This window comes from Euleptes europaea, chromosome 1 (genome assembly GCF_029931775.1).
Source record: "Euleptes europaea isolate rEulEur1 chromosome 1, rEulEur1.hap1, whole genome shotgun sequence".
Lineage (NCBI taxonomy): Eukaryota > Metazoa > Chordata > Lepidosauria > Squamata > Sphaerodactylidae > Euleptes > Euleptes europaea.
Genome location: NC_079312.1, coordinates 181,933,708 through 181,949,505, shown reverse-complemented (window position 1 = coordinate 181,949,505; position 15,798 = coordinate 181,933,708). Strand labels below are relative to the sequence as shown.

Below are 15,798 nucleotides of genomic sequence, written 5' to 3'. Positions count from 1 at the left end.
CAGATTTCAACGAAATCTATTTTTCTCCAGATTTCAACGCACGCTATTTTTTCCTGATGCCAGAGGCTTTGAGATTTCAACACACGCTATTTTTCCTGATGCCAAACGACTTTATGTTCAACAAATGACTGTACCTACATTCTATTATATGCTAACATTGTTTGCTTTTATCTCCCCCCCCCCCCGTGGCTCAGAATCTGGGCTCCCCTACTGGGAGTCATTTGAGGGGGTCTCATGCCCCCTGCCTGAGACCGTGGGTTTGTCTCTCCTGCCCTGCAATAGAAAAGGGGGGCAGCAGCAACTCTGGTGAAATTTCACTTTCCTGGGTAGCCCCTGATGGGTTTTTTCTGGCTCTGTGGCAGTCATGCCTACTCTAGACTGCCCAAGCGATGGTCTGGGTCTTGCGTTTTAGGGGTCATTCACCCTGAGCTCTTTTTGCTCCCCACATCCTCTGGTGATTTTCTCAGATCCCTATTCGGAGTCCCACATTGTATTTCAAATGCACTGATCAGACTGGAAGCCGGGATGGTGATATTAGAAACACGTTCTTGGTACCATGCTATTTCTTATTGGTTAAAGCTAAATCTGTTCCCATCTGGTTTAACTCCCCTAATCTTTGCAGATAATTTTTCCTCAAAATGGATTACATCAATTGAGGATAAATTGCAACGTTTAGGTTTATCAAGCACAACTCTACTAAATCTTGGCTATCAAGGAGCAAAAACTATAGCTAAACAGAGGCTTTGGGACACGGCCCTCCAAGCTGGCAGATCACTCGGTTCCAGTAGTGGAGAACCGTATTAATTTTTTGGCTCCCGCAAATTATCTCTGTGCCTTAGATTACCCTAAATATCGAAGAGCCTTTACTTTGGCCTGCTTTAATGCCCTCCCATCTGCTCTTCTTGAAGGGAGGTATGCCCGTCTCCCTTATGAACTCCGCCCCTGTCCTTGTCAATCTAGCATGGTAGAAACAGTTGAACATGTTCTTTTACACTGCCCATTTTATCAAGACATACGTAAAATGTTCATCGATCCAATTTTGTCTAGCTTCCCAAATAGAGAGAGAGTTAGCCACACTACCTTGTTATTAGATGATTCTGTTAAAGATATTACCTATCAGGTTGCGAGATTCTGTGCCAGGGCATTTGTAATAAGGCAGAAGAAGCTGTCATAATGTCTTTTATGTTAAACAGACCATTTTACCAAGAGCTGTTGTAACTAAATTTTCGTTTTACTTGATCAAATACATAAGAACATCAGAAGAGCCCTGCTGGATCAGACCACTGAGGGCCCATCTAGTCCAGCATCCCATCTCACACAGTGGCCAACCAGTTCCTCTGGAGGTCCAGCAACAGGGCAGAGGGGCTAAGGCCTTCCTCTGATGAGAACCTCAGAGGAGTCCTGCTGGATCAGACCACTGAGGGTCCATCTAGTCCAGCATCCCGCCTCACACAGTGTCCGACCAGTTCCTTTGGAGGTCCAACAACAGGGCAATCAAACCAGGAGAATGGGAAGTATGGTTGTAGCCCTTGTTCAGTTGTGAGAAAAATCAATGTATGGGAGATCCGTAAGACATCTTAATGGACTTAAAAGTTTGATCCAAGATCATGAACCCCACAAAGACTTCCAACCAGGTGTTTCTTCTGTCTCAGACCTAACCCTCACTGTCTCCTTTGTTCAACAGCTGGTAGTGACAGGAGATAACAAAATTCACGCCCCAGCAGCAGAAATGAGAATCAAACTGGAAGGCGACGCAAATGCTCACGTGGGCCTCGTGGCTGTCGACAAAGGGGTCTACGTCCTCCACAAGAAGAACAAGCTGACCCAGGCAAAGGTGAGGCAGGGCATTCGCCATGGCAGGAACACCCGGTGCCGATCGTGTCTAGCCTTGGCATGCGCTCAGTCCGCTCTGTTCAGTCCTCTCACTCGTTCCTTTTGCATGGCAGATATGGGACACCGTAGAGAAGAGCGACATCGGATGCACGGCTGGCAGCGGCAGTAACAACATAGGAGTGTTTGCAGATGCTGGACTGGCCCTGGAGATGAGCAATAAGATTTCCACGCCCCAAAGATCAGGTATTTTGTTTTATTTATTTATGTATGTTATTTATAGTCTGCCTTTCTCACTTGGACTCAAGGCAGATTACAGGGAGTGCATCAGTACAATCGACAGGATGGGACAGTCAAGAAACAGTGCAATAGGATTAGAGTTGTAGAACCCACCAGAAGTCCAAAAACAGAACGGAAGCAAAGCATAAGTGTTAACACTGCACATGACATGATGCAAAAACTACACAGTAGGATCCCAGATTCAGCAAGCTATGCACAATATTATAGACCACAGTCCCTAATTACTGCAGGGTGCACTTCTGTCCTACATGGGAGTAGGTCCGGTTCAATGTGGCAGGATTTACTTCTGAGAAAACAGGCCTGGGATCAGCGTGCACAAGAACTGGAATGCAGCAGAGTTTCCTTATTTCCTGCCAGTGGAATGATTTCCTGTTCTTGTCTCCCCCTCCCCCATTTTCCCCACCCAAGATCCAAAGTGCCAGCAGCCCACAAGACGTCGGCGCCGCTCTCTGCAGCTTCTGGACTCCAAGGCCAGCAAAGGTACGGGAGAAGTACGGGGCCTGGCAGGCCACTCCAAGCAGTCCAGCTGTGATGTGCGATGGCCAGAAAGGCGTGTGAGATTGGGAGAGGGTGGGCATCCCAGCTTGCTTGCTTCGGAGGGCATCCAATGAAGCTGGTGGGCAGCAGATTCAGGACAGACAAAAGGAAATACTTCTTGATGCGAGTGATGAAAATGTAGAATTTGCTGCCAGAGGCTGGAGTGATGGCTGCAGGCAAAGATGTCTTTAAAAGGGGATTGGGCGGGTTCATGGAGGGAAGGTCTTTCAGTGGCTACTAGCCATGGTGACTAAAGGGAACCTTGATATTCAAAGGCAAGCAAGCTGTGATTCAACGTGCCAGGAGGCAACATTAGGGGAAAGCCTTGGCCTCTGATGACTTCAGTTTTTAAAATTCTGCCTGCCATTTCCAACCACTCCCCCCCTGCGTTTCCTCACATTTTGCCCATGTTTTCAAATTTGAGATAAAACAAGTCTCTCAAAATGCGGGCAAAACGTGGGGAAACACTGGGGGAGAGTGAGGCAACCTCTGATGGTTGGAAACGGCATGCATCATCAAGACAAAGACCCAATGTCATCGGAGGGATGACCGTGAGGGAAACAGCCATGCATAAAAGGCCTCTGCGTAAGGCAGCATCACATGTATTCCCTTGTGTATCTGAAGTGGCTGGGCTGGAAAACCTTTCTCCACCTGAGCCTCTACCAATCAGAGGAGGGGGTTCATGGACCAATAGTATGGGTCCATATTCATCATTTATTATTTTTCACATCTATAACTTACTTCTCAGCCAAGGGGCTATTTAAAAATATATATATACAAAATACAATGCAACTAAAGAAATATCTCAAATAATGACAACCCATAAAACCCAGCCAAAAAACAAAGTATGTTTTTGGATTCTGTGTGTGTGTGTGTGTGTATGTGTGTGAAGTGCCATCAAGTCACTTCCAACTTATGGCAATCATATGAATTAATGAACTCCAAAATGTCCTATCATTAGGACCTTACTTAGGTCTTGCAAACTGAGGGCTGTGCTTCCTTTCAAAATATGATAGCCTCAGTTTGGTCATTTTAGCTTCCAGGGAGAGTTCAAGTTTGATTTGATCTAGAACCCACTTGTTTGTGTTTTTGGCGGTCCACGGTATCCATAAAACCCTCCACACAACACCATATTTCAAATAAATCAACTTTCTTCCTGTCAGCTTTCTTCATTGTTGTGCTTTCACACCCATATGTAGTTAATGAGGAATACTATGGCATGAATTAACTTGATCTTGGTTGCCAGAGATACATCCTCACATGTAAGAATCTTTCCTAGCTCCTTCACGGCTGCCCTTCCCAGTCTCAATCCCTTTGGGTTGATGATGGAGCAAGGGAATAGCCAGTCTTTAACAATTTTCTTCCTCCTCAGCCTTAATGTTGTATAATTCTGGATACTGATGACCCAGAATTTATTCCTCCGTAGGGTTTCTCTGAATACTGGCTGTCTCCTGTTTTGAATACCGAGAGAAAATGGTGCGGAGAAGGGATGTTACCTTAGGTTTCATTGAGGCTTCTGTGTTTCAGTGGCCCAGTATCAGGGCCGGACTCTGAGGAAGTGCTGCGAAGACGGCATGCAGGACAACCCCATGGGCCACAGCTGTGAGAAGCGTGCAGGATACATCCTTGAGCAGGACGGGTGCAAAGCTGCCTTCCTTGAATGTTGCCGGTACATCCGGAGCATCCGTGATGAGCATGCGCGGGAGGAGGAGCTGATCCTGTCAAGAAGCAAGTAGAGGGTTTCTGTCTTCTTTTGGAGCTACAGGAGGGACACAGCATAGGGTTGCCAACTCTGGCTTGGCAAATTCCTGGAGATTTGGGGGTGGAGCCTGGGGAGGGCGGGGTTTGTGGAGGGGAGAGACCACAGTGGGCTATCGTGCCATAGAATCCACCCTCTAAAGGAGCCATTTTCTCCGGGGCGAACTGATCTCTCCAGTCTGGAGATCAGTTGTAATTCTGGGAGCTCTCTAGGCCCTACCTTTTGCACAGGATATAATACAGTTTGTAATTCCACATATTTGTGTGTGCTGAGTCTCAATACTGTTCTTTTGTGCCACCTTCCTGGAGGTTGGCAGCCCTGGAGACAGGTAGAAGATTTGGTGGTTTCATTTCTGGATTCATTTCTCTGTAGGGTTTTCTCCGAATATCACCCGTTTCCAGTTGGAAGATTTGACTGGTATGTTTCAGACTGCCGGGAAGGGAGAGCAAACTCTTTTAGCAGACTTTCTCATAGAATCATAGGCCATTTATGCTCGCTCAAAGCTCCTTTTTTAAATCCAACCTTTAAAATGCCTATTCACGGTCCCAATGCAAGAGGAGAAAGTCAACAAATTCCACCCCACTCGCCTGCTCCTTTGTTCCTTCATTTGCATAGCCATTAGCAATCGTCGTTTGCATAGCTAACCCGCGGCTGTGATTCTTCATGCTTCCTTGAGTGGATGCTTCAAGGCGGGAACGGAGCAAAGAAAAAAGGTTGCATTAAAGAGGCTCTTAAGTAATGCAAAGCAGGTATGTGCTGGCTTCACAGTGACTTTCGGAATGAAGGTTTAGTGTAAAGAACTCAAAAAAATATGCGGGACACTTCAGACTGGAACGTGCTGCTAATTACCAAGCATAAGTGGCCATAGAGTTGGAAGGAACCTCCAGGGTCATCTAGTCCAATCCCCTGCACAGTGCAGGAAATTTACAACTACCTCCCCACACACCCCCAGTGACCCCTGCTCCATGCCCAGAAGATGGCCCCACAAAAATCTTCCTCCAGGATCCCTGGCCTAACTGGCCTGGAGGAAAATTATTTCCTGACCCCAAAGTGGTGATCAGCATTTCCTTGGCCATGTAAGAGAGGGCCACGAGAGCCAAGCGCTGACACAACCTATCCTGCCCTCCCTCTCATGATCTGCCTAAGTTCACAGAATCAGCATTGCTGTCAGATGGCCATCTAGCCTCTGCTTAAAAACCTCCAAAGTTGGAGAGCCCAGCACCTCCCGAGGAAGACTATTTCACTGAGGAACCGCTCTAACTATTAGGAAGTTCTTCCTAAACTCTTTTGCTGGTTCTGGTCCGACCTTCTGGGGCAACAGAAAACAACTTTGCGCTCTCCTCTTGTCAGCGAGGGCATGCAATCGGACCCGGGATAGCGAGGTGACTTTCGTTTCATCTCTCCTTCCCGTGGGAAGGAAGAGACAACAGCCAAAAGGCTCGAGAGATCTCCACTTCAAAGTGACTTCCTGATTGTAATCCTGCTCTGATCTTAAGGTGTGAATTCTCTCTCTTGGTATTGGGGAACCTCTGATGTTTTGCATTTCAAAGATGTTACTTGTAAACATGCTAGTGTGTGTACTCTATAAGAATACCCTCCAAATGATTTGGCGCCATTGTAACGTTGTGTTTCATAGATTACTGTACCCTTCCTTTCAAATAAATTCTACTTTAACTCTCTGCTAACGTCTGGAGTAAAGTTGATGATTCCTGAGAGGCAACGGAGTCCTAGAATCTGACAGTACGTTACAATCCCAACCTTTTTTGTTTTCGGGTCAGAAGTAGTATTAGGATGTCTGTACCACCCTCGGGGCCGCTCAACGCGGGAGAGGAAAGTCGGCAGACTCCCGCTGATATTGAGGTTGGCCAAGGAGAAGCGACCCCGGAGCAGCGCCCACCCGGGCCTACCGATGTCCCTGGGAGGCTGACGTGGACCCCCCGACTCTCGGGGGCCGGGCAGCGGCAGAGAGCAGCGTCAGAACCAGGAGGCGACTTCTACCGGGGACCGCTGGCCGCTTGGTATGGAGAGGGGGAAGGGTGGAAGGACCCCACGCTCGCTCACACCCCTACCCTCACGGCAGAAGCGGCCACTCTGATACGCGGACAGAATCAGATGCTCGTTCTGCAGAATCGGGACCTGCAAACTCAGCTAGACACCTTGCAGCGGGATCTCGCAGCTGTTCTAGGGGCAGTGAGGGGGCTTGGACAGCCTGTGCAACCACCCCAAACGGATTCGCGGCCGACTACAGGACCGCTCGTTGTTGGGGAGGCTCCCACGCCCAGACGCCCTACGGCCAGAGACCTGAAGGTATCTTTCGACGGATCCAGCTCACAGTTGCCTCACTTCTTACTCCAAATTTCCGGCTTCATGAAGGACCAGGGGGAGACCTTTGCCGCGGAAGAGGCTCGGGTCAGGTATGTGATCAGCCTGCTGGAGAAGGAAGCGGTGGAGTGGGCAGTGACGGCAGCAGAGACTATGCCTAGGGTTTTGGCATCCCTGGATGAGTTCTTGTCCGCTCTGCGACGCAGGTTCGAAGACCCCCACCGGGGGGAAAAGGCAAAGGTTGCCCTGCGTCGTTTGAAGCAGGGAACCCGCTCAGTAAGTGAGTATGCACAAGACTTTTTATCTTTGTCGTGCAAGATACGGGAGTGGAGCGAGGCCACAAAGGTCCAGCATTTCCGCGAAGGGTTGCGGTGGGAAGTGCTGGATGGCTGTTTGACTTTGGGAGATCCAGAATCGGTGGAGGAGTGGATAAGTTTGGCAGCTCTGGTAGAGAATCGCAAACTTACCCTCCAGTTCTCCAGGGATCGTCCTTCGAAGACAATCCCTATCCCGCCCGCGAGAGGGGACAACGCAGTAGGCCCCCGGCGAGAGGGAAGACATCGAGGAGTCTACAGTCTCGACAGGGCGCGTCGGTTCAGGGAGGGAGCTTGCCTTCAGTGTGGGAAGATGGGCCATTTTGCAGCAAAATGTACCAACACGCCGTCAGAAGGGACGAGCAACAGGGCGACACAAGAGCGGGAGGCGACACCACCTCGGAATCTGGAGCACAGGAGAGCGGAGGGGATGAACGGTCGCCGTGGGGCGGCGGCCCTGCAAGCTGAAACCTCATCGGATCTCCACAATCGTTGTACCCGAGATAGTTTCCGAAGCCCCTCACCGGCAAAAAACGAGGACGGCCTTCTGTGAGGGAACCGGCACAGAGGGCACCCGCGGAAGAAACCAAACCGGCTCCATGTAGGGTGAGTGATCAGGGAGAGACATTACTGATACCTGTGGTGTTACGAAACCCCCAAGGGGGGGAACCTGTGGCTGTTGTGGCTATAGTGGATTCCGGGTGCTCCCGGACCCTAATTGATCAGGCGGTGGTAGAGCGTCTGAAAATTGGGACTCGAGAACTGGACCAGTCCCTACACTTCCATCAAATGGATGGGAGTGACCTGCGGGGGGGGCCGGTTCATTTGCGCACTCGCAAGATGTGGTTGGGGGTGGGAAATCACTGGGAACAAATCCACTTCACGGTAGTTCCTAAAATTTCCTACCCGGTGGTGCTCGGCATCAATTGGTTGGTGGGGCATAACCCGAGCATTGATTGGGAACAAAGGCAGGTGGTATTTGGAGCTCCCCAGTGCGAGAGACACAGCCGGGATGATTTACCTGGAGGGGAAGGGGGAGACGCCGCTGCTTTGGAGACGCCCACGTTACCCCCAGAGTATAGTGACTTTTCCGATGTATTTGAAGGGACGGATTGTGATTTATTGCCTCCTCATCGCACAACGGACTGTGCCATCGAACTGATTAAGGATGTGAAACCGTCCAAGGCTCGAGTTTATGCCATGAGTCCTCACGAGAAAACAGTGCTGCGAGAATTTCTGGACAAGAACTTGAAGCGGGGTTTCATACGGCCGTCCAAGGCTGCATTTTCTTCTCCTTGCTTCTTTGTGAAGAAGAAAGGTACATCTGATCTCAGACTGTGTGTAGACTACAGGGGGCTTAACGCGATTACTGAAACTAATGCCTACCCCCTTCCCTTAATTCCGGATCTCCTGAGTGCGTTACAGGAGGGTTGTGTTTTTTCGAAAATTGACCTGGCGGAAGCCTACTACAGGGTCCGGATCAAGGAGGGGGATGAAGCTAAAACAGCCTTTTCTTGTTGCTATGGTTTGTTTGAATTTTTAGTCATGCCATTCGGTCTGTCTGGGGGGCCCTCGTGCTTCATGCAATTAATTAATGAGATCCTACACGACCTCCTATTTAAAGGTGTAATAGTATTTCTCGACGATTTATTAATTTACTCCAAGGATCCCGCAGAGCACAGAGAGTTGGTGCGGGAGGTGTTGAGTCGTCTAAGGGACAATCATTTGTATGCTAAGTTATCAAAATGTGCATTCAACCAAGACCAATTGTCGTTTTTGGGTTATGTGATATCTCCCCAAGGGTTAAGCATGGATCCGGAAAAGGTGCAGGCAGTGTTAGGATGGGAACCTCCCAGAACTCGCAAACAAGTTCAGCAGTTTCTGGGGTTTGCGAACTTTTATAGAAATTTTATTCAGGATTTCGCTCAAATAGCCTTGCCTATTACTGATTTGCTTAAAACCAAGGGGAAGGGGCAAGAGGCCACCTTTGCACAATACCAGGTACCTTGGACTGCCAGGTGTCAGGCGGCTTTCGAAATTCTTAAGGAACGCTTTACCTCTGAACCCATTCTGGCGCACCCAGATTGCTCCAGGCCATTCACCTTACAGGTAGATGCCTCTGACAAGGCGATGGGAGGCGCGCTCCTTCAGAGGGATGATCAAGGGAGACTTAGACCCTGCGCATATTTTTCTAAGAAGTTCTCTGGCCCTGAACTCAATTGGCCAATTGGGGAAAAAGAGGCAATGGCGATTAAACATGCACTCACGGTTTGGCGACAGTTCCTGGAGGGGGCTGCCGAGCCCTTTGTGGTATGTACTGATCACCGCAACCTCGAATCTATTTTGGGTCAGCGGAAGCTGTCAGCCAAACAAGTGCGTTGGTCTACCTTTTTCTCTAAGTTTAATTTTACCATCAAACACATGCCTGGGAAAGAAAACTGCTTAGCAGACGGACTGTCTCGCATGCCGCAATATGAGTGTCAGGTTGAGCGGCCGGTGGGTTCTCTTTTCACACGGGAACACCTGGGTTTGACTCCAGAGGGGAATAGTGCAGGAGTTCTGACCAGAGCGCAAAGCCGCGCGGCGGCACAGGACTCGAGTTCGAGTTCCCCTCGTGAAGTGGTCGCTCCCACCTCCTCATCCCCAGCAGTCCCCGGAGAACTCTCAACCACTACCGCTGGGGAGGGGGGGGAAAGCTCCCAAATAGAGCGAAGGGACCAGGCTGAAGGGCCGATACCCATCTCCTTGCCGGGGTCGGATGTTGCCATTCCCCGCCTCTGGGCAGTTCCAGAAAGCCTCCCGGAGGCAGTCAAGAAAAGGTGGGGGGCGGCTCTTCAACGGGAGCGGGAGGAAGAATCTATCCCATCCCAGGTGACGGACCAAAACGGTATCTGTAAGAACAAACATTACGTGCCCAGGGAACTGAGGCGGGAGATATTGGAACGGAGCCACAGTTCAACAATAGGGGGACATTTTGGGTTTGCTAAATCCTTACACCTAATAAGAAGACAGTTTTGGTGGCCTGGGATGCGCCAAGACATCGAAGTATTTATCAAATCCTGCCCTGTGTGCGCAACTAGTAAACGTTTGATGGGAAAACCCCCGGGATTATTAAAGCCCCTAGAAACTCCCGAGGCACCCTGGCGAGTGATTGGGATGGATTTCATAACAGACCTCCCATCCAGTCAGGGGAAGACTGTCCTGTGGGTAATCACGGATCTTTTCTCTAAGCAAGTTCATCTCGTACCGTGTGAAGGGATGCCATCTGCACATAAACTGGCTCGCTTGTTTGTACACTGCATATTCAAATTGCACGGATTTCCACGGAAGGTCCTGAGTGACAGGGGCTCCGTGTTTGTGTCCAAGTTCTGGAAAGCGTTTTTAGGAATTGTAGGTGTGCAGTTGGGTTTGTCATCTGCCTATCACCCCCAGACGGATGGGCAGACCGAAAGGGTTAATGCGGTGATGGAATGTTATTTGCGTTGTTTTGTTAATTATCACCAAGACAATTGGGTTGATCTGCTGCCACTGGCAGAATATGCCTACAATAACTCGGTGCACTCTGCAACCGGGGTGAGCCCATTCAAAGCAGTTTATGGAATGGATTTTGGACCATTAGGGGCTGTACCCACCCCGCCAGAAGGCGATCCCCCCGAGGTGTCTAAATGGGATCACACAGTGAGGAACACTTGGCCCTGGCTTGTAAAAAACCTGGAACAGGCTAAAGATAGGTACAAACTACAAGCAGACAAACACAGAACACCTCAGTGGGAATTGAGGGTCGGAGAAAAGGTGTATCTTTCCACTAAGAACCTCAGGTCTTTACGCCCGTGTAAAAAATTGAGCCAACGGTTTGTGGGCCCATTTTCTATCTCCAGAGTTATCAATGAGGTTACGGTAGAGCTGGAGCTACCCAAATCCTTACAAGGGGTGCACCCGGTGTTTCACGTGAGTCTATTAAAACCCTTTCTACAAGCACCAGAATGGCACCCCGAACCCGAAGCGGCAACTCCCATCATGGTACAGGGCGAACGGCACTTTGAAATCTCCAGGGTGCTCGATTCTCGGAGGCGCAGGGGCCGACTGGAATATCTTGTGCGTTGGAAACATTTAAATTCCAGTCACGATGAGTGGGTGTCCGCTGTTCACGTACAGGCTCCAACCCTTGTAGCGGATTTCCATCGCCATTACCCGGACAAACCAGGAAATCTGGAGGGGGGGCCTTTGGGGAGGCGGAGTGTCAGCGAGGGCATGCAATCGGACCCGGGATAGCGAGGTGACTTTCGTTTCATCTCTCCTTCCCGTGGGAAGGAAGAGACAACAGCCAAAAGGCTCGAGAGATCTCCACTTCAAAGTGACTTCCTGATTGTAATCCTGCTCTGATCTTAAGGTGTGAATTCTCTCTCTTGGTATTGGGGAACCTCTGATGTTTTGCATTTCAAAGATGTTACTTGTAAACATGCTAGTGTGTGTACTCTATAAGAATACCCTCCAAATGATTTGGCGCCATTGTAACGTTGTGTTTCATAGATTACTGTACCCTTCCTTTCAAATAAATTCTACTTTAACTCTCTGCTAACGTCTGGAGTAAAGTTGATGATTCCTGAGAGGCAACGGAGTCCTAGAATCTGACACCTCTATACAAAAGTCCTTCAAGTACTTGAAGATGGTTATCATATCCCCTCTCAGTCGTCTCCTCTCCAGGCTAAACATACGCAGCTCCTTCAACCTTTCCTCATAGGACTTGGTCTCCAGACCTCTCACCAACTTCATTGCCCTTGTTTGGACATGTTCCAGCTTGTCTATAACCTTCTTTAATGGTGGTGTCCAAAACTGAACACAATACTTTAGGTGAGGTCTAACCAGAGCAGAGCAAAGTGATACCATCACTTTGTGTGATCTGGACACTATACTTCTGCTGATACAGCCCAAGATCACATTTGCCTTTTTAGCTACCACATCACACTGCTTATTCATGTTCAGTGTTTGGTCTACGAAGACCCCTAGATCCTTTTCGCACATTCTACTGCCAAGACAAATCTCCCCCATCCTATAATTATGCATTTGATTTTTCCTACCCAAATGCCAAGCTTTACATTTATCTCTGCTGATATGCATTTTATTAGTTTTAGCCAAATTCTCCAGCCTTTCAAGATCATTCTGTATCTTGGCTCTGTCTTCTACCATATTTGCTACCCCTCCCAATTTAGTATCATCTGCAAATTTAATGAGCATCCCCTCAATTCCTTCATCCAAATCATTTATAAAGATGTTGAACAACACAGGGCCCAGAACAGATCCCTGAGGACAGATCCATTAGATTTCCTCTGCATTCACTCTGTGAAATTGCCAGCCATGTGTGGAGAGTTGCACGGACTTCAACATTTCAGCCAATCCCCCCACCCCTTGAGAAAATGACCCCATAAACCACTCCAGCTTAGTGTTGTCTCTTGATTTCCCAGGTGATGTTGATGATGTTGATGATGATTTCTTAGCCAATGATGAGATTGTCTCCAGAACACAGTTTCCTGAGAGTTGGTTGTGGCAAATAGAACATCTGACTGAGCCTCCAAATGACCAGGGGTACACGCCGTTCTTTCTCTTCTGCTATGCGGGTTCCACAGGCATTCCTTCTCCACATAGAATGCTGAGAACTGTAGTGGGGGAGGCAGGCTGGGGACTTTGTACAGAGGGTTCAGCCTCCTCCCTCAAGCTGTGGAAAGCTGTGGCCACCTGTAGAAAGACTCTTGCTGAAACAAGAAATGTGAGGCTGGCAAATGATGTCAAACACGTTGCTGAAAGCAAGCCCACACACTTTTTTCTCTGGGATGTGTCCTCTGATACCACAAAGTTGTGCACTTCCCACTTCACACTCCTGGGTGTTGCTGGCAGGGGGATAAGGAGGCAGGGAAACCTGCAACATTGTGCCATCAAAATTGGGATCAGTTGTCCTAGATGTTCCTAGGGGGGAGGGGAAATGGTTCACCTATCTCCCATTTTCTGCAGCAGCTTTGGGTCTCATTCCCACTCGAGACTGCACCTCTTGTCCCCATTTGTGCTTAGGACAGGGATGACGTGGCACCTTCTCTTTGTATCTAGGATCTCATCCAAGATGGTGTCTTTTTTCCTGCACGATTCCATCACGACCTGGGAAGTATTGGCTGTGAGCATTTCAGATACGAAAGGTAAGGAGTTTTGTACCCCAGGCAGTGGGGGGCGTGGCTGAGCAAACAAAGGTGAGCTTACAGCCTGCCTTGGAAAACACAGAGGGGGCAAAGAGGGTGGTTGAGGCATAGCCCCATTTGAGCCTTTCCCCCCTTCCCCTCATTCCAGGGATCTGCGTGGCTGACCCTTATGAGATCACAGTGATGAAGGACTTCTTCATCGACCTGCGGGTGCCTTACTCAGTTGTGAGAAATGAGCAAGTGGAGATTCGGGCTGTCCTCTACAACTATTGGGACCAAGACATCACAGTGAGCTTGGGGATTTTTGCAGGGGGGTGCGTGCAGAACGGAGGGGGTTCGTACCCCTTCCTGGTTCTAGGGATTCTGCACCATTCTGGGGCACCCCTCTTAGATACTGAATCCAGTACAAGAGCTGTGTCATGACACCCTCTTCGGAGGTATGGCAAGGAATCCCAAGCGGAATCCCTGTTCAGCATCAGTCTCTCTCGAGCATTACCCACATTTGGTCTTTTCCCTCAGAAAACCAAGCTTAGTTTAACTGTACCTAACTGCTCTACTAGGTTGATACCTGCACACATAGTATATGAGAGACATATACTAACCAGTATGACAACTAGAGCCAATCTGACCAGATGTTTGAGTAATTGGGAATAGATTTTACAACCTACACACATGCCTGGATAGGTTTGAGCTGTTTGTATATGTATGTATTTATTTATTTCTGTAAATGTGTGCAGGCTAACATGGGTTTTAATTAACCACTGATGGAGGCCCAATAGGCCGAAACGCATGTGGTTGTGGTTACAGATGTCAACCTTAGGATATGCCATTGTGCTATTTTAATGTTTTTAAAATATTTTTTACCTTTACATAGTGCTTCCAATAAATTATATTTACAGTATTTTTTTTACCCAACCTCGGGTACCTCTGCTTCAGAGTCCTACTTGAGGCAGCTTACAATCAAAACCATGCCGCAATTTTAAAAACAAGCTGTTGGACATAAGCAACATAAAAAGTGCCCATAAAACAGAAGCAGACCATTAAAAAGCTGGTGTAGTGGTTAGGAACGGCGGGCTCTAACCTGGAGAACCAGAACTCTAAACTGGAGAACCAGCATTGTATAGTGATTAGGAGCGGTGGACTCTAATCTGGAGAACCGGGTTTGATTCCCACTCCTCCACATGTGCGGCGGACTCTAGTCTGGTGAACCAGGTTGGTTTCCCCACTACTACACATGAACCGGGTTGGTTTTCCCACTCCTACACTGAGATAGATGCCCATTGGCCAGTATCTATAACATCACCAACTAACTTCCTCTCCAACCCGTGAAAAAGGACTTTTGAAGAAAAATCTTGGTAACATGAAGGGGGGAAAAATAGTTGGGCAGCCTGTCTGATGCAAAGAGCAAAAGGAAGATGGAGAGGCTGACTTACTCATTGATCAGACTTTCAATTTGCAGACGAGCATAGTTATACCAAGAGCCCCGTGGTGCAGAGTGGTAAGCTGCAGTACTGCATTCCAAGCTCTGCTCATGACCTGAGTTCAATCCCAATGGAAGTTGGTTTCAGGTAGCTTGCTCAAGGTTGACTCAGCCTTCCATCTTTCTGAGGTTGGTAAAATGAGCACCCAGCTTGCTGGGGGTAAAGTGAAGATGACTGGGGAAGGCACTGGCAAACCACCCCATAAACAAAGTCTGCCTAGTAAATGGTTGAAATGTGATGCTACCCCATGGGTCAGGAATGACCCGGTGCTTGCACAGAGGACCTTTACCTTTATAGTTATACCACCAGGTGGGTTCACATTACAAAGGAAGAACCTGCCACGACCGCTGGAAAAATAGCAATATCTGGCTTCACCCTAAAATGTAATTTGTTGTAACATGAAGGGGGAAGTGAAGGATTGATGCGGCTTCTTTCTCCCATATTTCCATGACAGCGGATCACCACTTCCCCGTCTTTCCCTGCAGGTGCGAGTCGAGCTGGTCCACAACCCGGTTTTCTGCAGCGCTTCCACTGCCAAGAAAAGATACACGCAGATGTTCAGCATCAAAGGCCTGTCCTCTAAGGCGGTGCCGTTTGTGATTGTCCCGCTCGAGTGGGGACTCCATGACGTTGAGGTCAAAGCAGCTGTCAGGGGCTGGTTTGTGTCAGATGGTGTCAAGAAGAAGCTGAAAGTTGTGGTACGTATGAAGTCAGGGCCTCTTGGAGAAAGAAAGGCTGAAATGAGCCAGCTTCTAGAATATTGTCAGGATCAGGCATCTGTCCCTAGCATCCCGTAAGCAAACGCATCCAGGCAGGTAGCTCTGAACATGAAAACCCAGTGCATGAAAACCCAGTGGAGAATCTTTGAGTTCAGTCCTTCACATAAATACTGCACACGCATGGCCTCGCTCCAATCCACAACTTTGCTTGCTAGCAACTGGAACTCACTCACGTACTGCATCAGCGATTTGGCACCCTGGCGAAGCTGTAACAGAGCTGTCTTGGCCTGTGCGCTCTGGTGCGGATCCTCAAAACGCCATCTGACCACAAACTTAAAGTCATCTAGGGTC

General features: G+C 48.8%; 1 protein-coding gene across 1 annotated transcript in view; it reads left to right on the top strand.

Moving 5' to 3' along the window:
• The window catches only part of LOC130487340 (A.superbus venom factor 1-like), an 86,776-nt gene that overhangs the window by 30,571 nt on the left and 40,407 nt on the right, over nucleotides 1–15,798 (top strand). The window contains exons 14-21 of the mRNA XM_056861171.1: nucleotides 1,685–1,834; nucleotides 1,947–2,076; nucleotides 2,539–2,610; nucleotides 4,195–4,395; nucleotides 12,525–12,645; nucleotides 13,162–13,247; nucleotides 13,396–13,535; nucleotides 15,214–15,426. Of these exons, the coding sequence (XP_056717149.1) occupies nucleotides 1,685–1,834; nucleotides 1,947–2,076; nucleotides 2,539–2,610; nucleotides 4,195–4,395; nucleotides 12,525–12,645; nucleotides 13,162–13,247; nucleotides 13,396–13,535; nucleotides 15,214–15,426 (1,113 nt within the window). The remainder of the gene's footprint in view (nucleotides 1–1,684; nucleotides 1,835–1,946; nucleotides 2,077–2,538; nucleotides 2,611–4,194; nucleotides 4,396–12,524; nucleotides 12,646–13,161; nucleotides 13,248–13,395; nucleotides 13,536–15,213; nucleotides 15,427–15,798) is intronic.